The sequence below is a fragment of the Crocuta crocuta genome, unplaced genomic scaffold (genome assembly GCF_008692635.1).
Source record: "Crocuta crocuta isolate KB4526 unplaced genomic scaffold, BGI_CrCroc_1.0 scaffold15, whole genome shotgun sequence".
In the NCBI taxonomy this organism is placed as follows: Eukaryota; Metazoa; Chordata; class Mammalia; order Carnivora; family Hyaenidae; genus Crocuta; species Crocuta crocuta.
The window spans coordinates 1,404,347-1,430,680 of NW_027530508.1; the positions used below are offsets into that span (position 1 = coordinate 1,404,347).

The 26,334-nt window shown below is 54.2% G+C and overlaps 2 protein-coding genes and 1 non-coding gene across 3 annotated transcripts in view; 2 read left to right on the top strand and 1 right to left on the bottom strand.

Moving 5' to 3' along the window:
- Positions 1–2,398: 2,398 nt before the first annotated feature.
- On the top strand, positions 2,399–21,539 carry SIGLEC1 (sialic acid binding Ig like lectin 1). Its single transcript, XM_077766881.1, has 21 exons — positions 2,399–2,447; positions 2,730–3,089; positions 3,369–3,665; positions 4,480–4,746; positions 5,058–5,312; positions 7,821–8,120; positions 8,819–9,076; positions 9,813–10,136; positions 10,397–10,651; positions 10,851–11,153; positions 12,762–13,022; positions 13,133–13,444; positions 14,789–15,040; positions 15,348–15,617; positions 15,714–15,965; positions 16,278–16,580; positions 17,220–17,480; positions 18,277–18,579; positions 18,851–18,953; positions 19,314–19,383; positions 20,082–21,539. The coding sequence occupies exons 1-21, from the start codon at positions 2,399–2,401 to the stop codon at positions 20,187–20,189; spliced, it is 5,163 nt and encodes a 1,720-aa protein (XP_077623007.1). The 3' UTR covers positions 20,190–21,539.
- Positions 5,876–6,062, bottom strand: LOC144233963 (U2 spliceosomal RNA). Its single transcript, XR_013335813.1, has one exon. It is a non-coding gene; the product is annotated as a U2 spliceosomal RNA (small nuclear RNA).
- Positions 21,540–21,882: 343 nt separating the features above from the next.
- Positions 21,883–26,334, top strand: part of ADAM33 (ADAM metallopeptidase domain 33) — an 18,324-nt gene continuing 13,872 nt past the window's right edge. The window contains exons 1-2 of the mRNA XM_077767042.1: positions 21,883–21,957; positions 25,757–25,891. Of these exons, the coding sequence (XP_077623168.1) occupies positions 21,883–21,957; positions 25,757–25,891 (210 nt within the window). The remainder of the gene's footprint in view (positions 21,958–25,756; positions 25,892–26,334) is intronic.

Below are 26,334 nucleotides of genomic sequence, written 5' to 3' on the forward strand. Positions count from 1 at the left end.
CAGAAATGTTTCACCATCCAAAAAAGAGATTCTATATGCATTAACTCCCTACTCTCTCCTCCCCACCCTCTTCCTTGATCCTTGTAACCTCTGTTCTACTTTCTGTCTCTTTGACTCCTCATGTTCTAAGTATCTCATATAGGTAGAATCGCATAATATTTGCCCTTTTGTATCTGGCTGGTTTCACTTCGGGTGATTTTTCAAGGTTCACCCATGTTGTAACATGTGTCAGAATTTCATTCCTTCTCACGGCTGAATAGTATTCTATCGTATGGATATACCACATCTCTTTTATCCATTCATGGGTTGATGGATACTTGGGTTGTTTCTATCTTTTTGGCTATTGTGAGTAATTCGGCTATGAACATGCATGTACAAGTATCTATTGGAGTCCCTGTTTAAAATTCTTTTGGGTAGATACCTAGAAGTGGAATTGCTGGGCTTTTTCAGGAACCGCCAAACTATTTTCCACAGGGGCTGCGCCATTTTACATTCCCATCAGCAGTGCACAGGGCCTTCCCATTTCTCCACATCTTCGTCTTCAGCAACATTTATTATTTTCTGGTTGTGTTTGCTTGTGAACAGCCATTCTAATGGGTATGAAGTGGTAGCTGATTGTGGTTTTAATTTTCATGTCCCTATTGCCTAATAATGTTGAGCATTTTTTCATGGGCTTAAAAAACATGGGCTTATTGGCCACTTGTATATCATCTTTGGAGAAGTGTGTATTCAAGTCCTTAGCCCAATTTCTGAATTTGGGTTGTTTGGGGGTTTTGTTGTTGCTATTCTTGTTGAGCTGTAAGAGTTCTTTGTATATTCTAGATATCAATCCCCTATCTGATACATGATTTGCAAATATTTTCTCCCATTCTATGTGCTGTCTTTTCACTCTCTTCATAGTGTCCTTTGATGTGCACAAAAGTTTTAAAATTTGACCAAGTCCAGTTTATCTATTTTTTTCCTTTTGTCGCCACACTTGAGAAATCCTTGCCTGATCCTGGGTCATGGAGATCTTCACCCATGTTTTCTTCTAACACTTTTACAGTCTTAGTTATAAGTGTTTCTGGCATTTCTCCGCCTCAGATTCACATCTGTGGCACTCTTTTTTTTAATATTTGTTCATTTTTTGAGAAAGAGAGAGAGAGAGAGACAGAGTGTGGGGGGGGGAGGGGCAGAGAGAGGGAGACCCAGAAATGGAAGCAGCTCCAGGCTCTGAGCTGTCAGCACACAGCCCGAAGCCGGACTCAAACCCATGAACCGTGAGATCATGAGCTGAGCTGAAGTCAGACACTTAACTGACTGAGCCACCCAGGCGCCCCTCTGTGGCACTCTTTAGAGACTCGTGTCTAGCAGGGGCACTCAGTGGCAGAGTCCACCATCTTCTGCATGGTATACAGCATGCTTTAACTCATGTTTGTGGGATATGTGTTGGGCAGGGCTCTTGGGTCCCATGCCCAGACTTGCCCAGCCACTGACTCTAGACCCCCAAGGACCACGCCTCTCTCTTGCTCACCACTGCAGGGCCAGAGGGGCTCTGCACTGTTTCAGGGCACATGTCCTCGGCCCCAGCTCCTGAGAAGTGGGTGGTCACAAGCTGCCAAGGACAAGGCAAGCACAGAGGTGGCTGTGGGCTGGCTACAGGGACCCCAAAGGGCAAGTTTCAGCTAGAAACCACCTTCAAGCCGCACCCTGAAGACTGAATAAGCTTTCAACGGGCAAAGATCATTTGTGGTGGGGGCAGAGCTGGTCAGCCGGAGAGCCCATGGGTATATGGGACTGGCCACAGGGTGCGTGTGTGGGGAGCTGGGAGTGGGAGCAGAATGGGGAGTAGGAACGAGGACCTTTCGGGGATGGAAGTAACTCTTCAAGGCAGCATTTTGTTAAGTCTTCAGTCAAGCCCCACTATGGCCTACAGCTGGTAAGGCTGGTGGTTAGAAGACAAATTTCAAGCCATCGCTTTCACTGCATTCCATCCTCTCTGGACTCCAGTTCCCGTTGGGTTGGGTGGTGGGGAAGAGGCGGGGAAGTGGGGGGAAAGGGAGAAACAGCTGTTCATCCGCTCTGGAGGAGTGTCCTTGAGGGGCTGGGAAAGCAGAACTTGGGGTGGGGCTGAGGGACCCACAGAGGGCTTTCTGGGGCATGCCACCGAGTGGAGGCATTCCCTGGTGCAGCCCGAGTTGTGAACGTGGGCTCCCGGCTCCCTGCTGCCGCCCGGAAGTCCTTGCCAGCCCTGTGCTCTCACTGGCTTGGCCAGCAGAGCATGTGGGGGTACGAGGCTGGACTCTCAGCGGGCCCTGAGGCTTAGGCGCCCTCTGAGTTTCCCTAGAAGGCCCCCGTGTGCCCCGCCAGCACAGTGTGCATCACCCTCTTAGGCGCCAGAACCAGCGTAAAACCTGCCATGGACTACCTGATCCAGCTTCTCCAGTTGACCTCAACTATCTCGGCAGGTAGGCTTTGCTGGCCTTCCCCATCTCACAGGGCCTGGCCTTGGTGAGTCCAGCCCTCCGTTGCCCAGGGGGACTGGACTGTGCTGGCCACTGGTTTGTCTGCTAAGGTTGAAGGAGGGCTCAGGGAGACAGTGGCTGGGGGGAGCCCCCCAGAGGGGCAGCTCCAAGGGTGCTTTGCTGGGGGCAGGGCAGGGGTTGCAGACTCATCTGGGGCAGATCTGAGGGCTCTGCAGTCGCCCCAGGCCTTCATCACTCTCCTCTCTGTCCTACCTCGCCCTCCAGGCCTGGCCTCATGGGGTGTCTCCAGTCCCCAGGATGTGAAGGGCATGAAGGGGTCCTGCCTCGTCATCCCCTGTGTCTTCAACTTCCCAGCTGACGTGCAAGTGCCCCGTGGCATCACAGCCATCTGGTACTATGACTACTCGGGCAAGAGGCAGGTGGTGAGCCACTCGGAGAACCCCAAGCAGGTGGAGGCGCACTTTCGTGGCCGTGCCCAGCTCTTGGGGAGCCCTGAGCACAAGGTGTGCAGCCTGATGCTGAAGGACCTGCAGCCTGAGGATTCGGGCTCCTACAACTTCCGTTTTGAGATCAGTGACGGCAACCGCTGGTCAGATGTCAAAGGCACTGTGGTCACCGTGACAGGTGAGGGGCAGCGTGGCCTGGCTACTGTCCAGAAGCGTCTCCCAAGCTCCTCCTGGCCCCATTGGCTCTCAGCGCCAATCCTGAGCCCAACCCCAGCCCCGGGCTAGCCCCAGCCCTGCCTCCCCCTTGCATTCCCCTTCACTGGGGCTGGGGATAGAAAGCAGCCCCTCCTTCCTCTAAAGGACCCTGCCCAGACCTTGCCCCTCAGCTGGGCTTTCCAGGGTGGTAGGCCTCATGTGTGGTGGAGGGGAGTCCTGAGCCTCTGGTCTTTGTCCTCAGAGAAGCCCGAGGAGCCCACGGTTACTGGGCCGGCTGAGCTTCACGAGGGCATGGAGGCCATCTTCAACTGCTCCACTCCCTATGCGTGCACAGAGGAGCAGATCAGCCTGCAGTGGCTAGGCCAGGACCCCGCACGCTCCATCACTTCCAGCCACCAGAAGCTCGAGCCCACGGGCATCAGCCACTTGGGGACCCTCCGTATGCCCTTGTCCTGGCAGGACCATGGCCGGACCCTGTACTGCCAACTCTCGGTAGCCAAACACAGGACTCAGGCCAAGATTCACCTCCAAGTGCAGTGTGAGTGTTCTGGGCACCACTCCCTGGGTACTGAGCACGTATCTGTGGCTTCCCCAGCAGAACCCGTTCCCTCCTCCAGCCTGGGGAAACGGAGCCCTTGCCCCTGAGGCAAAGCCAGGCGCGCTTGGACCTCCAGGGTCAGGCAAGGGGAGAGACAGCACTAAGCCCTCTGAGCCTCATTTAATGGCTTCCTTCTACCTCTTGTTCCTGAGGCCAGGCTGGGCAGAGAAGGGGAGACACAAAGAGCCAGAGAGTTGGGGGTCAGGCAGCGAGGCCCCGGGGATTTAGCACAGCTCTGGAGGATGCTCTTTGTGTGTGCGTGTGTATGTGTGTGTGTGTGTGTGTGTGTGTGTGAGAATTCACCCCTCTCCTGCCTAAGTCTACTCACACTCATGGTGATCGGGGTATCGTGCAGACACCGCAAAGAGGTGGTGAATAAAAACCCGAGTTTCTACCTGATTCTGCATCTTCCCAGCATGGTAAAACACGGCAGCCTGTTCTAGAACAACTGCTGTCCACAGGCATAGGCTGCCTGGACCCATGAGGCACAGGAGCAAACTTTGCCCTGAAGAGAACGGGTATGGAACTTGCAGGTGTGTTTGGCGCATACTGAGCACTCTAAAATATTAGCTTCTGTTATTTGCCTATTTACCTACATTAAGCCCTTGAAAATATTAGCTTCTATTAGCATATTTACAGAGTGAGAGGCTTCGGAACAAGATTTATAGAAACACAATTGTTTTGTATGGTTGGAGAAGTGCGGCCATTGCCCTCCATGGGCTCCTCACCTGATGCCCCCCATCATGACTTGCAGATGCCCCCAAGGGCGTGGAGATCCTTCTTAGCCCCTCAGGGCGGAACATCCTTCCAGGTGATCTGGTCATACTCACCTGCCGGGTCAACAGCAGCAACCCCGAGGTCAGTTCCATGCAGTGGGTCAAGGACGGGACGCAGCTCAAAGTCCGGGGTCCTGTGCTGCAGTTACCCCAGGTAGCCTGGGATGATGCCGGTGTCTACACCTGCCAAGCTGGGAATGGCGTGGGCTCTACGGTCTCGCCCCCTGTCAGCCTCCACGTCTTCAGTGAGTCTTGGCTGAGCCTGGGTGGGAGGTAGGGGGGTGCAGGCCACTGTTGCTGAAGGAAGCCAGGCCAAGGTGCCTCTTGGAACGCAGGCCTGGAGTCCTAGCCCTGTCTCAGATAGATGACCAACCTCCCTGGCAGGGTGGGATGTGACAAGCATCCCGTAGATAGGACAAAGTGATGCAGTGCCAATCCAGAAGGCTGTGCCGCAAAGGGGCATGATACGGAACATGCAGGGGTGTAGTTGGCTACAACCCCGGTGCCCCGGAAGTCAGCTGGATCTCCCCCCACGTGCCCCATGCCATCCCCACAGTGGCTGAGGTCCAGGTGAGCCCAGCAGGCCCCATCCTAGAGAACCAGACGGTGACGCTGACGTGCAGCGCGCCCAGAGAAGCGCCCAGCAAGCTGCGCTACAGCTGGTACAGGAACCACGTCTTGCTGGAGGATGCCCACAGCCGCGCCCTGCAGCTGCACTCGACCACCAGAGCCGACACCGGCTTCTACTTCTGCGAGATGCACAATTCCTACGGCAGCCAGCGCTCTGGCCCCGTCAGCGTGGTGGTCAAACGTAAGTGGCAGGGCCGGGTGGCACCGAACACTGCCAGAGCCAGGCCAAAGGGTGGTCAAGGGGTGGGGCCCCCCACGGGAGGGCTAGGGTCCTGAGCCTCATTGGCCTTGAGCTCCTGTCCCAACTCTGCATAACTGGGCTAACTTTGCCCTCTCTGGGCCTCAATTTCCTCCTTGTCTAGAATACTTTTCATTTTGAAACAAGCTTACAAAGAGTTGCACGGATAATACAAAGAATCACCATATGCCTTTACCCTAGATTCCCCATTTGTTAGCAGTTTGGTACGTTTGCTCTCTCTCTTTAAATGTATATATGTATGTATGTATGTATGTGTGTACATACATGTGCATATGCACACATATACAGATACATGTGTACACACACGTGCCTATATACCTATACGTGCGCACGTGTACACACATTTTGTATGTAAGCACATATATATGCATTCCATATGTATATATGCTACATGTGTACACATCCACCAGTTACCTATCACATATCTGTTAGCCACATGTTTACATTCTTTTTTAAATTAATTTTTAATTTTTATTTATTATTTTTGTGTGTGCACCATTTCTGGAAGTGCTGCAATACCAGGTCGATGCCTGGAATGGATGGAGCAAGCTCCTATTCCATCTCCCTGCTCCAAAAATCCATTTAATATACTGTCCTCAGAGAACATATCTGATATTAAACGGATAAGAACAGATATGACACTTGATCTTAGCCAAAAGGCTGAGAATTGATATTTTTTAATTAAAAAAATTTACATCCAAGTTAGTTAACATATAGTGTAATAATAACATATGGTGTAATAACATATAGTGTAATAATAACACATAGTAACATAATAACACATAGTATAATAACATATAGTATAATAATAACATATAGTGTAATAATGACTTTAGTGATTCGTCACTTACATATGACACCCAGTGCTCATCAAACAAGTGTCCTTCTTAATGCCCTTTGCTCATTTAGCCCATTGCCCCGACCAAATACGCCGCCAGCAACCCTCAGTTTGATCTCTGTATTTAAGAGTTTCTTATGGTTTGTCTCCTTCCCTGTTTTTATATTAGTTTTGCTTCCCTTTCTTTATGTTCATCTGTTTTGTATCTTAAATTCCACATATGAGTGAAGGCATATGTATTTGTCTTTCTCTGACTGATTTATTTCAGTTAGCACAATACGCTAGTTCCTTTCATGTTGTTGTAAATGGCAAGATTTCATTCTTTATGATGGCTGAGTAATACATTGTGTGTATACACACACACACACACACACACACCCCACATCTTTTTTACCTATTTGTCAGTCGATGGACATTTGGGCTCTTTCCATCTGTTGGCTTTTGTCAATAGCGCTGCTATAAACATTGGGGTGCATGTGCCCCTTCAAAACAGCACTTCTGTATCCTTTGGATAAATACCTAGTAGTGCAACTTCAGGGTCTTAGGGTAGTTCTGTTTTTAATTTTTTGAGGAAACTCCATACTGTTTTTCAGAGGGGTTGCACCAGTTTGCATATTTACATGTTTACATTCTTGAAATTGTAGATGATGTCCCTCTACCCCTTAATTCCTCAGCATGTATCTCCTAAGGTCATTCTCGTACATAACCACTGATCACAGTCAAGCAATCTAACACTGATACAACTGATAGTATTGATAGAGCACTCTTATCTAATCTACAGCCCATTTTGAATTTTACCAATTGCCCCAATCATGTCCTTTATGGCAATTATTTTTTTTCTGGTCCAGGATCCAAGCCAGGATCTTGCACTTCATTCAGTTGTTAAGTCTCTTATTTTCCTTTTTTATTTTATTTATTTATTTTTTAAATGTTTTATTTATTTCTAGGAGAGAGACAGGGAGACAGCGTGAGCAGGGGAGGGTCAGAGAGAGAGGGAGTCACAGACTGAAACAGGCTCCAGGCTCTGAGCTGGCAGTCAGCACAGAGCCCGATGCGGGGCTCGAACCCACGAACCGCGAGATCATAACCTAAGCGAAAGTCGGACGCTCAACCGACTAAGCCACCCAGGCGCCCCTTATTTTCCTTTTTTAAAAACAATTATCTATTTATTTTTTTGAGTGAGAGAGAGAGACAGAGTGTGAGCAGAGGAGGATCAAAGAGAGAGGGAGACACAGAATCTGAAGCAGGTTCCAGGCTCTGAGCTGTTAGCACAGAGTTCGATGCGGGGCTCAAACTCACAAGCCGTGAGATCATGCCCTGAGCTGAAGTTGGTCACTTAACCAACTGAGCCACCCGAGCACCCCCAGTTTTCCCACCTTTAAAGCGGGCCCCCTGATCCACATTCACAGGGCTGCCACAACTATTGGCCAAGAAGACAAAGTGACTTCCTCGGCCCAGGGACTAAAGTGTATTCAACAGGCACCCAGGAGCTCTGCACAGGGCAATGTAAAACAAAGGAGGTGCGGGGTCAACCCTGTCTGGCCGGTCAGCCCCTGTCCGAGGATGACTCTCACCCCCCTGTCTCCACACAGACCCGCCCCTCGTCCCGGACCTCACCGCCTTCCTGGAGACGCAGGAGGGGCTGGTGGGCATCTTCCACTGCTCGGTGATCAGCGAGCCCCTGGCCACCCTGGTGCTGTCGCACAATGGCCTCATCCTGGCCTCCACCTCAGGGGAGGGTGACCACAGCTCACGCTTCAGTGTCTTCTCCAACCCCAACTCCCTGAACCTGGAGATCCGAGACCTGCAGCCAGCTGACAGCGGGAAATACACGTGCTCTGCCACCAACTCCCTTGGGAATTCGTCCTCCAGCCTGGACTTCCATGCCAAAGGTGACATGGCCGCAGGGAGGCTGGTGGAGGGGCCTGAGGAGGCCTGCTCTGGTCTCTTCCTCCCAGGAGTCCAGAGCGCTCAGCTGAGGGGCTGACCAAGCTGGTTGGTAAAAAAAAAAAAAAAAAATAATAATAATAATAATAAAACCACATCAAAGACCTGGACTATACAGTCATCCCAACCTGGGAGGTTCCTGAGGCCAAGGCAAAAGGGAAACAGGGCACGTGACATTATTCTTTCTGTACACGTTCTGGCTCTGAACTTGAAGGGTTCTTCATAGCCACTTCTTTTTTATTTATCAAATGCTGGGGACAAACTCTCTGCTAGGCGTCAGACACAGGAGGGGAAATGGAAAAATAGGGTCTTCCATGTCTTGGTCCATGCGCTGCCATTCCCTCCTTCTGAGGCCGTGGCAGACAGAGCTAATGGATCAAGCCTGGTTCTTGATCTAAGTCCGGGCTCTGGCTCCCGATCCTTCTCAACCATGCTGGAGCCAGCTGCTACCCATAGGCCAGGATTGGCATTCAACGACAGACCCTCCTGATTACCAAGAGGTCCACAGAGCAGATGCCATGAAGCCCAGAACTACCTATAGCTATGTGGGGAGAGGTGAACCCTGGAGGTCTTCCTGCAGCAGGTGGCACGGAGCTGCCGGTGTGCGGGGGCTCTGACCCTCCCTTACTCCCTCTTCTGCCAGTGGCCCAGCTCCTCATCAGCCCCACAGCAGAGGTGGTAGAAGGGCAAGGAGTGACACTGAGCTGCAGGAGCGGCCTGCGCCCCACGCCTGACATCCGCTTCTCTTGGTACCGGAACGGAGCCCTGCTTTTCGAGGGGCCCAGAAGCAGCTTTCATCTCTCTGCGGCCTCCAGCACCGACGCCGGCTCTTACTACTGTCAGGCCAAGGGCGGCCACAGCGCCAGCGGCCCCTCTTCCTCTGCCGTCCTCACCGTGCTCTGTGAGCGGCCTCCCCCAGCCTTGGCCTGATGTGGGGAGGGTCAGCCCGCCAGCCGCCCCTCAGGCTCTCCTGCGGCTGCCTTGCTCTGGGGTCTAGATCAGGAAGGCAGCCACAGCCCTGGGTACCGTAGCGCTCTCTACCCAGGGCTGGAGTGTGGGGAACAAAGCTGGGGCTTTCTTACCTCCCTGCTTCCTATCCCCCAACCCCAGCCCCTCTTAAGCCCTCTGCCTCTAGCCTCAAATGCATCCTGGGCGCCACGTCCAAGCTTTGACCTCCTGGGCTGGGACCTAGGTCACCACGCTTCCATATATGTGTACACACTCATAGGCTGTGTCCTCACAAGCTCCCACAGCCACAAAGACAGGACTTCTCAGCGTAGGGACTGTGACCTGGCAAGAGTGGATGCTCTATATTAGCCTGAGCGGCGTTTAGTGTGACAGAGGCACGTGACATTATGCTAGCCCAAATGACACCCTTGTCCAAGCTACAAAACGGCCTTCTTTCCTCTGGGAAAGTTAGAGCACTGGGGCACAGCTTAGTATGAGGGGCATGGGCTGAATTCCTCCTACCCTGGTTTGGTCGTCCTTGTGCAGTGCACAACCTACACAACTGTTTATGGCAACTCTAAGCACCTGCCTTTGTTTAGTGTGTTCTGGGAGCCTAGCCAGCTTTGAGTGGACCTGTAGGACCCTGGTGGAGGCCATGGGATGAACGCCTATGCTCTTCCTCCCTACAGATGCCCCACGCCAGCCCACATTCACTGCCCAACTGGACCCTGATGCCGCAGGGGTTGGGGCCAGACGTCAAGGACTTCTCTTGTGCCGTGTGGACAGCAGCCCCCCGGCCCAACTGCGACTGCTCCACAGGGACCACGTTGTGGCCTCTTCCCCCCTGCCGTTGGGCTGTGGGGGCTGTTCCTGGCGCCTAAAGGTCACCAGAGCCCCCAACCTGCTGCGTGTGGAGATTCGGGACCCAGTGCTGGAGGATGAAGGTGTGTACCTGTGTGAGGCCAGCAACGCCCTGGGCAACGCCTCTGCCTCTGCAACCTTTGATGCCCAAGGTGAGTCATGGCAGGGAATGGGTGGCTCAGGGTCAGGGGCTGGTACCAGGGACCCAGCAACCCCTGGCTCCCCAAAGAGGGTCTGTGGGCTGAAGGCAGCTCCATTCAGCAGTGGGAGCTGGCTTTTCTCCCCTCCCCCATGGGCAGCCCAGGGGCTCTCGTTCCTGCCTTCTCCAGGCCGGCAGGCTGGACTCTGACCCCTCGGGGCAAGCAGTCAAGGCAAGGCCTGTCTCAGCTGGCCTGTGCCGTCTGTTTTCCAGCCACCGTCCTGGTCATCACGCCGTCGCCCACGCTGCGGGAGGGCACCCCAGCCAACCTGACCTGCAATGTGAGCCGGGAGGCCAGCGGCCCTGCCAACTTCTCCTGGTTCCGGAATGGGGCGTTGTGGACCCAGGGCCCCCTGGAGACCGTGACGCTGCTGCCTGCGGCCAGAACAGATGCTGCCCTCTATGCCTGCCGCATTCTTGGCGAGGCCGGGGCCCAGCTCTCCACCCCGGTGGTCCTGAGTGTGCTCTGTGGGTGACGGGCAAGGGCAGACTTGGGTACTCAGGGGTGAGGGAGTGCTCAGTGGGAGGGAACAGGGCTAGGGTCGGGTTGGGGGAGGGGTCAGAGCATGGCTTGGGCAGGGGCAGGTCTGGCCTGGGGGGGCGGGGGGAGGCAGGGTTTACAGGGGCAGCTGTACTGGGGGTGTCCTGATCTCCTTCCTGCCTGTAGATCCCCCAGAACCTCCAAAGCTGTCAGCCCTCCTGGATGTGGGCCAGGGCCACGTAGCTGTGTTCATCTGCACTGTGGACAGTCGCCCCGTGGCCCAACTGGCCCTGTTCCACGGAGAGCACCTCCTGGCCACCAGCCTGGGGCCCCTGCTCCCACACCATGGCCGCCTCCAGGCCAAAGCCACAGCCAACTCCCTGCAGCTAGAGGTCCGAGACTTGAACTTGGAGGACTCCGGAAGCTATCGCTGTGAGGCCACAAATGCCCTTGGATCCACCAATAGCTCCCTCTTCTTTCAGGTCCAAGGTGAGTGTCAGTTCTCTAACGATGTGGTAGAACCCCTGGGGGGCTATTCTAGCCAGGCTTTGGGCTGGGTCATGTGAATTTTGTGCAGAAATGTGAGGTTTTTTTCAGCCGTGGTTGAGGGAGTTTCTAGCTAGCCAGCAGGCCTCCCTTTGTCTCCAGCCAGATATCTTCACCTGTAATAACTGTGGAAACCACTAGGGGGCAGTGGCAATTGCATAAGGTGGCCTGCTTGGCTGGAGCACTTTCTGTCAGAAACTTCTTTTATTTTTTATCTTTTTTTTTTTAAATTTTTAAAAATATTTATTTATTCTTGAGAATGAGAGAAAGAGACAGACCGCGAGCAGGGGAAGGGCAGAGTGAGAGAGAGGGAGACACAGAATCTGAAGCAGGCTCCCAACAAGAGTCCAACATGGGACTCGAACTCACAAACCATGAGATAATGATCTAAGCCAAAGTCGGACGCTTAACTGACTGAGCTACCCAGGCCCCTCAGAAACATCTTTTATAATAATATAATTTTGTTACATAATAAGAATTTTCATACAAAACCGAAGATATATGTATACTATGCATACGTGTGTGTAATAATATATATGTAAATATGAATATGCACATACATGTGTATGTGGAAATAAATACACATACACAAAAGAATATATTCATATTCTTCATTAATATACATATATTCTTCTACAAAAATCCTCCCTAAGTGAATAAGCCAAGAAAAGGAAAAATTAATACCCATAATGCTGCAAAGGCCAAAGAAATAACACTTTTTTTCTCCCACAATGACAAACATCAATTTTTGAACGCTGTCCTTGGGCTTTGGTTCTATATGTCTTTTCTTATTTGTCATACCCACTTCACTGGCAGAGACACTGAGGGTCAGAGCTTTGGGAGCTTGCTCGTGGTCATATGACTAGCTAGCTCTGGATTGATCTGGTTTTGATTCCAGGCACAGCCTGTGCTCCCACCACTCCAGCTACCCCTCCTCGCTCCCCACCCCAGCCTCCTCCTGCCTGGGAGCCAGGGGGCACCCGGAGAGCCCTTCGCTTGGTCCCGCCAGCTCTCGGGCTCTCCATGACTCGGAGCCTGGGTGCAGAGCGGGCCTGGAGAGGACTCACGACCACATGGTGGCTAACTTCCCCTCCACGTCCTGGGCCATTCATGCCGGGTCCAGCTTGGTATCAGGACGATGGCTCTCGGCATGACTTAAACCCCTCCCATATCAGTGCTTTATGGGGTCAAACCAGCATTTGCCAAGAGCTAACACGTACAGGTGCGGTGCCTGGCACTGGGTTACAGGTCACATAGGCTGTGCCTGCTCTAGGCTCGCCTTCAAGTAGGTGAGATATGACTGACAGAACAAAACTGTAGCTCAAGGTGGTAGGTGGTAAAGGCCAGGACAGACCCAGTGCAGGGGAGTTGGGAACAGGACAGGAGGAGGCATGGAGCAGAAGTGGGGCCCCCGGGGGTGGTCTGGTAGGTGGGCTGTGGCTCCAGGCCGTAGGATCGGGGTCATGCAGTCGTGGTGTGCACATACGCACGGGCCAGGCTGTGGGAGGGTATGCTGGAGGGCCCTCACCGGCTCTTGGTTTCTCCCCACAGGAGCCTGGGTCCAGGTGTCACCGTCACCTGAGCTCCGGGAGGGCCAGGCTGTGGTCTTGAGCTGCCAGGTGCCCACAGGGGTCCTGGAGGGGACCTCATACCTCTGGTATCGGGATGGCCAGCCCCTCCCGGAGTCGAACTTGGCCACGCTCCGCTTTGCAGCCATTACTGTGAGTCAGGCTGGGGCGTACCATTGCCAAGCCCGGTCTCCAAGCTCAGCCACCACGAGCCTGGCCGCCCCTGTCATCCTCCACGTGTCCTGTAAGCTTTCATCCCGTCCCTGTTTCTTAGGGGGTTGGAGGAAACCAGGGCACAGCTGGGGGAGGGGGAGGGGGAGCCCAGGCACCCTGACCACCGCCCGCCTCCTGTAGATGCCCCTCGAGAGGCCGTGCTCACCGCCCTGATGGACACAGGCCCTCGGCGACTGGGCCTCCTCCTGTGCCGTGTGAACAGTGACCCTCCAGCCCAGCTGCAACTGCTCCATGGGGACCACCTCGTGGCCTCCACCCTACAAGGTGTGGGGGAACTTGCAAGCAGTTCTTCGCGGCTGCAGGTGGCTGTGGCTCCCAACACACTCCGCCTGGAGATCCACGGTGCAGCGCTGGAGGATGAGGGCGTCTACACCTGCCGGGCCACCAATGCCTTGGGCCAGGCCTCAGCCTCTGCCAACTTCGACGCCCAGGGTCAGTGTGGGGATGAGTGCGGGTGCATGGATGTCGCCTTTAAGAGAGGAGGGGAGGCTGGAGAGGGTTCTAGAAGCCAGAGGCACAGGCAGGTGGGCTGAACATGACAGTCTCCATTCCTACTCCCTTTAAGGGCAGCAGTCTCCAGACTTGGGTTCCATGGAAGAGCCTTTTTTATTTTTTTCATTAAAAATTTTTAAAAAAATATTTTATTTATTTCTGAGAGAGAGAGAGAGAGAGACAGCGTGAGCAGGGGAGGGTCAGAGAGAGAGAGGGAGACACAGAATCTGAAGCAGGCTCCAGGCTCTGAGCTAGCTGTCAGCACAGAGCCCGACGCAGGGCTCGAACCCACGAACCGTGGGATCATGAGCTGAACCAAAGTCGGACGCTTAACCGACTGGGCCACCCAGGCGCCCCTATTTTTTTTCACTTTTTAAATATTTTTTATTTATTTTGAGAGACAGAGAGGCAGAGAGAAGGAGAGAGAGAATTACAAACAGGCTCTATGCTATCGGTGCAGAGCCCAACATGGGGCTCCATCTTACAAACCGTGAGATCATGACCTAAGCTGAAATCAAGAGCCAGACGCTTAACTGACTGAGCCACCCAGGCGCCCCAGAAGAGCCTTTTTTTAAAAACAGAAGTTTGCTGGGACACCTGGGTGGCTCAGTCAGTTAAGCGTCTGACTTCAGCTCATGATCTCACAGTTGGTNGCAGGCTCTATGCTATCGGTGCAGAGCCCAACATGGGGCTCCATCCCAAAAACCGTGAGATCATGACCTAAGCTGAAATCAAGAGCCAGACGCTTAACTGACTGAGCCACCCAGGCGCCCCAGAAGAGCCTTTTTTTAAAAACAGAAGTTTGCTGGGACACCTGGGTGGCTCAGTCAGTTAAGCGTCTGACTTCAGCTCATGATCTCACAGTTGGTGGGTTTGAGCCCTGCGTCGGGCTCTGTACTGACAGCTAAGAGCTTGGAGGCTGTTCATGCTATGTCTCTCGCTCACACACAAATAAATAAAACATAAAACAAACAAACAGAAGTTTGCCTGGATGTCCAGTGGATAAAGCTAATCAGGAGAAAGGAGAAAACACCACAGGGCAGGGGAGGCTTGCGTTTTCCCATGAGCCCCTCACCAGGGTCATGGAGGGCTCAGGGCATTCCAGGGCTCGGCACAACTCTACCCGGGACCATGAGAGAGGGCGAGCTGTTTCCCAAGCTCGACCTTGAGCCCAGTTTACAGGTGGGCCACCTGTGCCTCTCAGTGGCTGACATGGAGACGGGTGGCTGGCTTACCCAGCGTCACAACTCTCACCCGTGTCCCCCTGCCCTTCTCTCTCCCCAGCTGTGAGTGTGCAGGTGTGGCCCAAGGCCATTGTGCAGGAAGGGCAGCTGGTGAACCTGACCTGCCTTGTGTGGACCACCAACCAGACCCAACCCACCTACATATGGTACCAGGATGGGCAGCAGCGCCCAGGTGCCCACTCCATCCTTCTGCCCAATGTCACGGTCACGGATGCTGCCTCCTACCTCTGTGGTGTGCTGATTCCTGGCCGGGCACCCCGCCTCTCCAGACCTGTCATTCTGGATGTCCTCTGTGAGTCTGGTTGGACGCAGGGTGGGGCAACAAGGAATGACAGCAGCCCCCAGGGATCAGGGCATGGCCAGAGCCCCACGGATGTCCAACCCAGAAACAGTCCCCATCTGTCCGATGAAGCTCAGAACAAAGAACACTGAGTTGGGGGTGAGGGGGCTTAGTTCTCTCTGGGCAGTGGAGCAGGGGCCCTAGATGGGGCAATCGGGAGTCCTTGGTGTAGGGAGCCAGGGCCCTCCTGGTTTGAATGCCACCTGCCACTGGCCTCCTGACTACAGTCTTGGAACTGTTTCCGTTGGTATCACCGTAGACGCACCCCGCGGCCTGCGCCTGACCTACCTCCTAGAGAGCCGGGGTGGACGGCTGGCCCTGGTACTGTGCACTGTGGACAGCCACCCAGCTGCCCAGCTGGCCCTCAGCCATGCCGGCCGCCTCCTGGCCTCCTCAACCACAGTCTCTGTCCCCAACACCCTGCGTCTGGAGCTCCGGGAGCCCCGGCCCAGCGACGAGGGTCTCTACAGCTGCTCTGCCCACAGTCCTCTGGGCCAGGCCAATGCGTCCCTGGAGCTGCGGCTAGAAGGTGAGGCAGGGCAGGCCAAGCGCACCGGGGCGGGAGCGGTGGGGGGCAGCTGTGGGATCTGGCTGACCCTAGCTGACCCTGCTCTCCTCGGTACAGCTGTGCGGGTGACCCTGGCTCCGGCAGCTGCTGTGCCCGAGGGGGCCCCTGTCACGGTGACCTGTGAAGACCCCGCTGCCCGCCCGCCCACTCTCTACGCCTGGTACCACAACAGCCGTTGGCTGCAGGAGGGCCCAGCCGCCTCCCTCTCCATCCCGGCAGCTACGCGGGCTCACGCAGGCGCCTACTCCTGCCAGGTCCAGGATGCCCAGGGCACGCGCAGCTCCCAGCCTACAGCCCTGCAAGTTCACTGTGAGCAGGGGTCCTTGGCTGGGGGTGCCAAGGATGAGAGCGGGTGGAGGGCACTTCTGGACCTTCGTGGGGGTGGACACGGGACTTCAGTGGACCTTAGCATGGACACTTGGGAAAAGAAGGACGTAGGTGGTGAGAAAAGAGACCCTAGGGTCCTGTGAACCCTGTCTGTAGGAGTCTGCTGAGAATTTGTCAGTTCTAGGAAGTGAGCATTTGTCCAGAGGCTTCAGCCTCACCATTGCCAGGCAGGCAGGCCATGATGGTACAGGGTTTCTAAACAAGGCCTCCAACTATGTCCCGTCGTGTCGCCAGATGCCCCTCGGGATGTTGTCCTGTCGTCGTTTCGGGACTCAAGGGCCAGCCCCATGGCCGTGGTACAGTGCACCGTGGACAGCGAGCCACCTGCTGAGCTGGCCCTGTCCCGTGATGGCGAGGTGCTGGCCACCAGCCATGGGGTCGACGGCTTGGCATCGCGGACAGGCCATGTCCAGGTGGCCCGCAACGCCCTGCGGCTGCAGGTGCAAGATGTACCCTCAGGAGACAGGGACACCTATGTGTGCACAGCCCACAACTTCCTGGGTTCAGTCAACACCACAGGGCAGCTGCAGGCAGAAGGTGAGTGAATGAAGGGGGAGGGGAAGGGGCGCAGGCGCAGTGGGGCCATGTTTCTGTGAGGGGTGGAGCTCCCGCAAGAGGGGGCGGGCTGACCAGATGGGTGGAGCTAGCCCGGCCCCATCCGATGGAAGAGGAACAGCTCTCCTGGAGGCAGGTTGAGGGGGAGAAACAGCCTGAGGGCGGGAAGCAGCCTTGCCCTTGGAGAACTCCCTACGAGGGTGGAGCTGTAGCCGTGCCCAGGGGACCTTGGATGCGGGCAAGGCATAACCCCACCCTCACAGAGCCCAACTTGGGGTGGGGCACGGGCCTGCCCTGGGGAAGCCTGGGGCGGGAAGACAGACACAGTCCTACCTTTAGGGATGAGGTGAGCCGTCCCTTTGGGGAGTCCAATCTGAGAGCAAGGCACAGCCTCATCTTGTGTTTGTTAAGAGAGACACACAGCCCTGTCCTGGAGGTCCCCAGTGCCAGGATAAGATAAAGCCCTGTTCTCAGAGATCTCAGGCTTATGGGAGAGACACAGTCTCACCTTTGGGGGCCCCAAAGCCGAACAGACCTTCCCATAATGCACAGAGGGCCTCTCCACTGCCCAGACCCACAGGTCTGCAGATCCCTGACAGCCTCCTGGTCCTCGGCCCGCAGGTGTGCGTGTGGTGGCCCAGCCGGGGCAGGACGTGCCTGAGGGTGCGCCGCTGAACCTGAGCTGTCTCCTCCCCGGCGGTCCCGGGCTCACAGGCAACTCCACCTTCGCTTGGTTCTGGAATGGCCAGCGACTACACGTGGAGCCTGGGCCCACCCTTGCCTTCAGCCACGTGGCCCGTGCCCAAGCTGGGGTGTACCACTGCCGGGCTGAGCGCCCCAGTGGGGCCACGGCCTCTGCTCCAGTCACCCTCCGTGTGCTATGTGAGTAGGACGCCCCGCCCCCTGCCTCAGTCTGTCCACACCTCACATGCCCACCTCAGGTCTTCCTTCTCTCCTGTCTGCAAAGAGCAAAGACCTTGCAGGTGTGGAGTCCCGGGTCGGAGGACTCCCGCTCACTGGGGGTGTGACCTTGTGCACCCAGGCCTTGGTTTCCACAAGTGTCAGTCCCCTCACCCCGTGAGGAGTGTAGGAGATACCCCACGCAGAGTGCCCGGCATGCAATAGGCCCTCATCAGCCTTCGTCCCCTCCTCCACTCCTCATGAAGGCCCTATGCTGTCAGTCTGCTATGGCCGCAGTAACAAGCCACTCCAAAACACGGACTGTGAAATGACAGCCATTTTATTTGCTCACGGTTCCGTGGGTCAGTAACGTGGGCCGGGCTGAGCTAGCCCACCTCTCCTGCCGGCCCCACCTCACGTGGCTGCAGTTGTCCAGTGGCTGAGCTGAAGCTAGACCGCCTAGGATGGCTTCATCCTCATGGCTGGCAAGGGCTTCATCCCGGGGCTGGCTGCTGGCTGGGCCGCCACGCGATGCCCAGCACGCTGGCCTGGGCTTCCCACATGACTGTGTTTGTAGGAGGCCCCTTGAGGTCTAGCCCTGAAGTCACATCATGCCACTTCTGCTTTCTAGTGGTCAAAGCAAGTCACAGACCAAGGAGTGGGGGAGTAGGTTCTATCTCTTAATGGGAGGAGGAGCGAAGTCATCTTGCCTGGGTACAGGGAGGGGAGGAACTTGCGGTGGTTTTTGGCCATCATCACCCTCCCTGTATGCCCACAGACCCTCCCAAGATGCCCACCATGACGGTCTTTGTGGAGCCTGAAGGTGGCATCCAGGGCATCCTGGACTGCCGAGTGGACAGCGAGCCCCTAGCCAGCCTGAGCCTCTACCTCGGCAGTAGGCTGGTGGCCTCCAGCCAGCCCTGGCATGCTCCTGCTGAGCCACATATCCGTGTCACGGCCACTGCCAATGCCTTGAGGGTGGACATGGAGGAGCTGAGGCCCAGCGACCAGGGGGAATACGTGTGCTCTGCCTCCAATGCCCTGGGCTCTGCGTCCGCTTCCACCTACTTCGGAACCAGAGGTGGGTGGAGCATCCATCCCCCAGGCCCCTCTGTACAGAGGCCCTGCTCTCGGGTCCAACAGCTTCCTTTTGAGGTCTTCCCTGAATCCCTTCTGCTGTAACCACTTGGTCTGACTAATCTAGACTGGTTGCTTAAAGCTCCTTTGCATGGGGACGCTTCTGAGATAAAGTGCAAGCTAGAATAGTTTTCGTCTTGGAGGAGTCACCTTGGGAGGGAGGATTGGAGGCCTGGAATCATAGCTGCCCCCTCAGCCTCACCCCTGTGTTCCAGCTCTGCACCACCTGAGTCTGTTCCAGAAGCTACTCTGGGTCCTGGGGCTGCTGCTGGGCCTCCTCTTCCTATTGTTGGGCCTGGGGGCCTTCTGCATCTGGAGGTGGGTTCAGAGCTGGGGGTGGATGGGGTCACCTCGTCCTCCCTCCCCCTGGCCCCCCAACATCCCCTCGTATTCTACCAAATTCACAGGCTCCATACTTTCTAGCCATTGCTCCAGATTTGGGAATCGCTTCCAGAATCATCTTTATATCCATCTTGCTATAGTTTTCTTCTTTCTTTATCTGGACCCTGTCTGTGTAAAGAAAGTGCTGGGAAGAAAGAAAGATAAGGCACCCCATTCCCCACAATGCGCCCACTGCTCTGTGCAGTGAGCAGTCTGGGGCTAAGCACTGGAGGTGGGGAGAGGGAGGGGAGGCAAGGGGGAGGGGAGACACCCTCTGAGTCCACCCTTGTGTTGCAGGAGGCATTTTCGTAAGGTGAGCATGGGTGAGAATGTGGTGGAGATGGATTCTCAGAAGGAGACCACACAGGTACCCATTTACTACATGGGCACAGGCAGACATGACGCTTAGCTAACCCACAGAGAGGGCTGGCTCCTAGAGACCGCGGTCATATATAGGATGGCCCCTGGGGCTAGGGAGAGAATACAGAGAACCAGGGACCCCTGAGAAGATAGGGGAATCACATTCTGACCGGGGCACACAACAGTCAGGGGTTTGCTCACTGGACACTTCTTTGGGCGCACTGTAGGCCAGCGTGACTGTACCGTTCTCTCTGGGACCTGCTGGCTGGGTGCCTGGGACAGACATTCTGAACTTAGCAGTGTCACCTCCACATCCAAGACACATCTTGGAACACAGCACCCCATCCGTGTTTTGGGGTCTCTTTTTCCCACTCCTGAGTCTGCTGATCACCTGGGCAGGGGTGAAAGTCTGTTTTCTTTTCCCTGTGATATGTTCCCTTCTGCAGATAATCCATTTGGTGGGCCAGGGCTTGTAGCCTCATGGCCAGCCAGGCACATGCTCGCAATCCCCGTGGGACCCCTACCCAAGGCTGGGGGTCTGGGGGACTGCCCACCAGAGTTAGAGGTCAGGCGGTGACCGCTCCCAGAGTCCTCATGTGACCAGGTTTTTTTCTGAGGGAAGCTCATTGATCCTGATGCAGCCACAGGTGGGAACTTGTCCTGAGCTCTGCTCCTGAGCTGACCTGTAGCATTGCCTACCCTCAGGAGAAGGAGGCCACCAGAATCTGCAATGACTCGGGCTTTGTGAACAAGGCAGCCCTGGATCCGGCCTGCCTTGGTGAAAACAATTCTGCAACATCTGACTTTCTATGACCTGGCTCCAAACTTCTCACCAAGAAAAATGGGCAATGATAGGTGAAGATGAACCCTAATCTACCCAGGAGGGTGCGACCCTGGAGGACTCTGAGGAGAAATGGACCGGTCATGTTGTCAACTTCTCTGTTCCTTTTCCCTGGATCTCATCTTTCCATTTATCTTCCAATAATGGACTGCCCCTCACATCTCCCCCCCGCCACCCCCCAGGCCCACTGTGGAATTTTAGTATGGATTAGAAAAGAAGATCTTTCTACATTCTCACCGGCTGGCCAAGGCACTCTGTATTGGCTAGAATAGAAATTAGGCTGCTGTAATAAGAGACCAAATACAGTCACTTCAACATGAGGGAACGTTCTTTTTCTTTCCCATACTAGTCTGGGTATGCTATGGTAGTTTAAGGTGTTGGAACTCTGGATCCTTCTATCTTATTTTTCTCCATCCCTAAAATGTTACCTTTGGTTGTGAGGTTCGTGGCCCCATTCTGTTCACATTCCCTCCAGCAAGAAGAGTAAAAAGTGGACATTGAAGGCACATCCCTTCCTACTGTGGACACAGTCCAGAAGTTGCTCGTCATTTCCATTCCTTCCTGTTGGCTAGAGTTCAGTCACATGGCCACCCCGAGCTGCAAGGGATTCTAGGAAATACTGTTTTCATTCTATTTCCAAAGGACTCCTGACCATGGACTCATCCCTGTGACTTCTGACATTGGCAAGAATGCCTGCAGCAGGCCTCGTTTATTAGTGCCCATGTACCGACGGCCAAGACGTGTCGCTGGTCACTCTGTTCATGGGCTTCCCAAAGGAATTAGTCCCTCTCACACACTAAGAGTGAGGAAATCAAGATGGTCTGGTGATCCCTAAGGAGAGGGCATGCAGGCAACTTGGCTGCCTGAGCAGGCATTTTGTCAGGCACCTGGAAGAAGAGATGCCCGCATTCATACCCCCAGGGAGCGTGGAGAGCGCCCTAGCTCACTTGCTCTTCCTGGAGGCTTGTGTGCCCAGAACTGTGAGGTTGAATAAGGGTCACAAAAAAGGAAAAACTTGCTCCCTGAAGTCAGTGCCTGAGAGGAGGCAGTTCTTGGGTGGGCAGGTGACCCCCCTCGTAGCCTGGTGGCAGACGGTAGGAGGAGCAAAGAGCCCACCTGGAATTTGAGTTGAAACATGGAGAGCAGTGGGGAGTTGTCATAGGCGCTAACAGGTTGGGGAAGAAATTGGAGGCCAGGTAAGCTCCATGTAACTGCAGCTGGAAGCTTCCCGGTCCCAGGTTCCATTCCTTGTAATGCCTGATTGCCAGACTCTTCCTGGGGGCCTGTCTGGCATGTCCTCCCAATAAACATCCATCCTGTTACCTAACTGGAGAGAGTCTCTTTCTTGCAACCCAAACTGCTGCACTGGAACACAGAAGATCCAAATGTGAATCTTGTTCTGGGAGACTGCCTGCGGGAGGCGGCCAGCAAGCGCAAATTACATGACATTTACCACAGACTACCTTATGCTCACGCTCTTTGTGCCCCCTCCTGCTCCTTGAGGCTCTGGGTGCTGCTCACCTCCTGTGTCCACATGGCCAGCACCTCACTTGGCGTGCAGTAGGTGAACACTTAGTAAGCACTAGTTTTTCTGCACTGCTGTCAAGTGACAGGGTGGAAAATGTGCACTAAATCCAGAGGTGGGACAGAAGGAGAGCAAGCCAAATGCAGTCGTATGCTTTTGGGCTGTCTGGGGAAGAGAGGCTAAGCGGAGGGCTGCTTCTGGGCATCTCCAAGGAGGTAGGTCCACCTGGGATTGGAAGGTTCTCAGAGGAGCTAGTTGTCCACCGCCAGAGGTCTGAGGCACCTCCAGACTTTAAAAACAAACTTGTAATTCACGTATGACACACATACAGAAAACTGTACACATTGTAAGTGTACAGATCAATGACTTTCCGAAAAGGGAACGTGCCTGTGTAAACGGCACCCAGATCAAGAAACAGACCATTGCCAGCACCCCAGAGTCTCCCTCAGCCAACCACCCTGAAGGTGGCTACTATCCTGATATCTAACACCAAAGATTTGATTGGCCTCTTTTCGAACTTTATATAAATGGAATCATATAGAATATATGACGACTTCAGAAAACTGTCTGACATTATCTATGAAAGTGAAAATACTGCCCTGTGACTCTGAAATTCCACCCCCGGGACGTTTACGCAAAAGGACTGAGGGCTTATGTCCACTGTGAGACTTGCATGAGAGCGTTTATAGTCGCCCTGTTCTGGGTCGCTCTTCAGAATGAGTCTTGTTTACAGACGGCGTGTGTCACCCATTACGTGAGCACTTACAAAGATTTAACTCTTACTGGTGTGCCTTCTTCCCAGGACACTCTGCAGTGGCCCCGTGGAGAGTGACTATGGCAAGCCACGTGGGAAGCCATCTTTCCCACAGGGGCACTTCTAGGATCCCTCTTCCTTCACTTTGGTCCAAAGGCCCCACCCCCTCCTCTGTGACCTCAAATATAAATAGTGCTCTGAGATTTCAGCAGAAAATTCCTTGGATATGCTTGGACATAGCTCATCTGGGTTTGGGAGGCATCCACTTTGCAAGGATGACCCCAACCCCCACGCGGCTCTTCGGCTACGTGCCCACCTTGTTTTATTAACACTGATTGTGTGCCCCACCCTGTGCCAGGCAGAAATAAAGACACAGTCTCAGGCCCATGGAGCTCAGGGTCTGGAGGAGACAGACAAGGAAATGGACAGCTACATTGCTGTGTGATATATGAGGCAGGGAAGAGAATATGCAGGGGACAGTAACCCAGGCTTTGGGTCAGGAAGGACCCCTTGATAAGGAGGCATCAAAGCCTGGTCTGCAGTGGGAACGGAAGCTCACCAGTTCACTGGGTTCTTGCCAGATAGGAGAGGATCCTGCCTTCTCTCCTGATGCCCACATTGAAGTCTCCCCTCCATGTTCAGAGTGTGGCTACTCTGGGGGTCTGCTCTGCTCTCCTGGCCCCCAGCTCACTGAGGGCTCAAGCCGCCTCTACGCCCTACCAGGCCCTGTCAGGCTGCATGCACACTTGGTGCTGTCCTGTCTCTGTGATCTCTGGGGCTTTCTCAGCTGCCTCTGTCTTCTTCCTCTTCAGGACCTCTTTACCAGGCTGAGGACTGTATCTCCACAATTTCCCCTTTCTCAGGATCTACACTGGTTTTGGAATCTCTAGGTGTGCTCCTGGTTCAAGATGGAAGCCTAGGTCCCTCTGTCTATCCCGATTCTTCCCCAGATCCTCCCTAAGAGAAGAGATAGCAAAACGGACCCAGGGTATGACAGGATGCTTCTACCTCCTGGCTCATCTAGCAGAAGGATCGGGGAATTCCGTGCTGCCGGGGGGGCGGGGGGTAGGGGCAGCTGGGATCTTCTGTCATTGTCAACACCTGGGTGACCCCATTTTGTCATCCACAGAGGGAGGGCTTGATGCCTCTCCAGCCTGTCCACTAGAGCCCCCAGCGTGACCAAAGCCTTCTCTGTCTATATTAGGTCTGGTTCCCCAAAATGAGGTTTCATAGGCAAGCGAAGTAAGGCTGTGCTCCAAGAGGAAACCAGTAAAGGTCAGATGAAGGCAGGAAGCTAAGGATACATGCACATAAATGTCCACAGCAGCATTTTTGGTAACATCTCAAAACTGGGAAGCACTCTAATGTCCAGCAACAGTAGAATCAGTGAAAAAAATGTCATATTCACACAATTGGGTGCTACTCAGCAATGAAAATAACTGCGCTAAAGCCACACATGACAGGCTGAATACATTTCACAAACTGAAACATATTTGCAACTCATATTCCAGACAAAAGATTAATCTCTCTTATATATAAAGACTTTCTTCAAGTTGTTAAGAGAAAGACAACAGCTCAATATAAACGTGAGCTGCAGATGTGAACAGGCAATTCAGGGAATAGGAAATACAAATGACTCTTAAATGTCTGAACAATGATTTGAGCTCACTGCTAAGAGAAATGCAAGTGAAGACTGCACTTTCCAGGCACCTGGATGTCTCAGTAGGTTAAGCATCTGACTCTTGATTTCAGCTCAGGTCATGATCTCATGGTTCGTGAGTTCGAACCCTGCATCAGCTCTGCTTGGAGTCTGCTTGGGATTTTCTCTCTCTCTTTGCCACTTTCCTGCTTGTGCTCTCTCTCTCTCAAAATTAAATAAATAAATAAATAAATAAAACATTTAAAAAAGGATTCTCTCTCTAAAAAGAGAGAGAGAGAGAGACTGCACTTTCACCTTCAAACAAGCAAATATCACAGTTTGAGCACTGTGTTGGTAAGGCTGTGGGCAAAGGAACACTCTAGATATTGCTGGTGCAACTGTAAGTAAAGTGGCCCAAACTGGAGAGCAATTTAGTGTATCCTCCCAGATCACACACACACACACACCATATCTTTTGACCCAGGAATCCCACTTTTGCGAAATCATCTCACAGATTAGTACGTGTATAAAATTATCCATCACAGGGGCGCCTGGGTGGCTTAGTCGGTTAGGCGTCCGACTTTCGCTTAGGTCATGATCTCGTGGTTCGTGGGTTCGAGCCCCGCGTCGGGCTCTGTGCTGACTGCCAGCTCAGAGCCTGGAGCCTGTTTCAGAGTCTGTGACTCCCTCTCTCTCTGACCCCCCACCCCCCTGCTCATGCTATCTCTCTCTCTCTCCTAGAAAAAAAAAACATTAAAAAAAGTTATCCATCACAGCATGGTTCGTAATAGCAGAAGGGCTGGAAACCATTTGTACGCCCAAGGTGGGGAGGGGGCTATACAAGTAAGTGGTAACATTCAACTATAAAAAATGATAAGGATGCTGCACACCCACTCGAATAGCTACAATTTAAAAGACTGACAGCACTAAACGCTGATGTGAATGTAGAGACACTGAAAGTCTCCTGCACTGCTGGTGGGAATGCAAAATGGTACAGTCACTTTAGGAAATCATGTTTTTAAACTTAAATATGCCCTTGGCATATGAACCTGCATTTCTACTTCTGGGTCTTCACAGATGAGAAGAGAAATGAAAACATATGTCCGTACGAAGACTTCACAGCAGTTCTGTAGCAGCTGTATTTAGAAGAATCTCACACTGGAACAGGAGAACCCAAATGCCTAACTGGAGAAGAGAGAAACTGTGCTTCCTTCCGACCATGGAACATACTAAAGAACAAATTACTGATCAGGAAGCAATGTAAACGAATCTCAAAAACAGAGGGAACGAAGCCAGACCCAAAGGAGTATATGCTTCATGATAACATTTATATGACGTTCTGGAATAGGCAAAACGAATCTATAGGCACAAAGCATATCCCTGGCTGTCTGGGGCTGGGAGAGGGAGAGAGTGACTGGGGAGAGGCACAGGGGAACTTTTGGGGGGCGATGGAAATTGAAGCTGGAACTCTTCCTAACCAAACTGCCGCGTTTACTACTCCGAATTTACTACGCAGAACGCAAGTCTTTAAAAGAAGAAACGGATGTTACCAAAGCCGAAAGGAACCCCCACGTCTGGGAGTCCGTGGCTTTGTGCAATTGTTCCCTCCGGCCACCACCAGGGACAAGGGCTGCCCGGGGCCTCAGCCGCGCGCCTGTCGGGCCGCCTTGTCTTTGCGGGGACATCAAGCCCCCAGGACTGCGGCTGGACCACCACCAAGCGCCGGGNAGAGCCGCCGCCGCACCTGCCAGTCGCGGTCTCCCGGCCTCCCTTCTCCTAGGGGCGCTTCCTCCGGGTTCCGGCCAGGGCGCCTCTGGTCCGGACTGGTGGCCAGACGGGGACAGAGGTCCGCCCCAGGAGACCCCAGGGGCGGGGCGCTCCCTGCGCAGACCCGAGCGGGAACAGGTGGCCCCCAGCCCTGGTCTCTCTCCCCACCCCCAACCCCCAGTNCCCCGCCCCGCCCCCACTCCACCCCGCTCCGCCCCTGCGAGGAGAGGCGCAGAAACCTACCCCGCTGGTTGGCGCAGGCCGGTCCCCCGTAGGGCCGCACGGATTCTGCCCGCCCTGCTCCCACCCTTAGACGGCCGCTCGGCTCCCTCCCCGGGGCGCACGAGGTGGGGTCGGGCGGATGGGCTTCGGGGCTCCGTGCGGGGTGGCGCGGGAGGGTCGGGAGGCGGCAGGCCGGCTGCTCCGGCCACG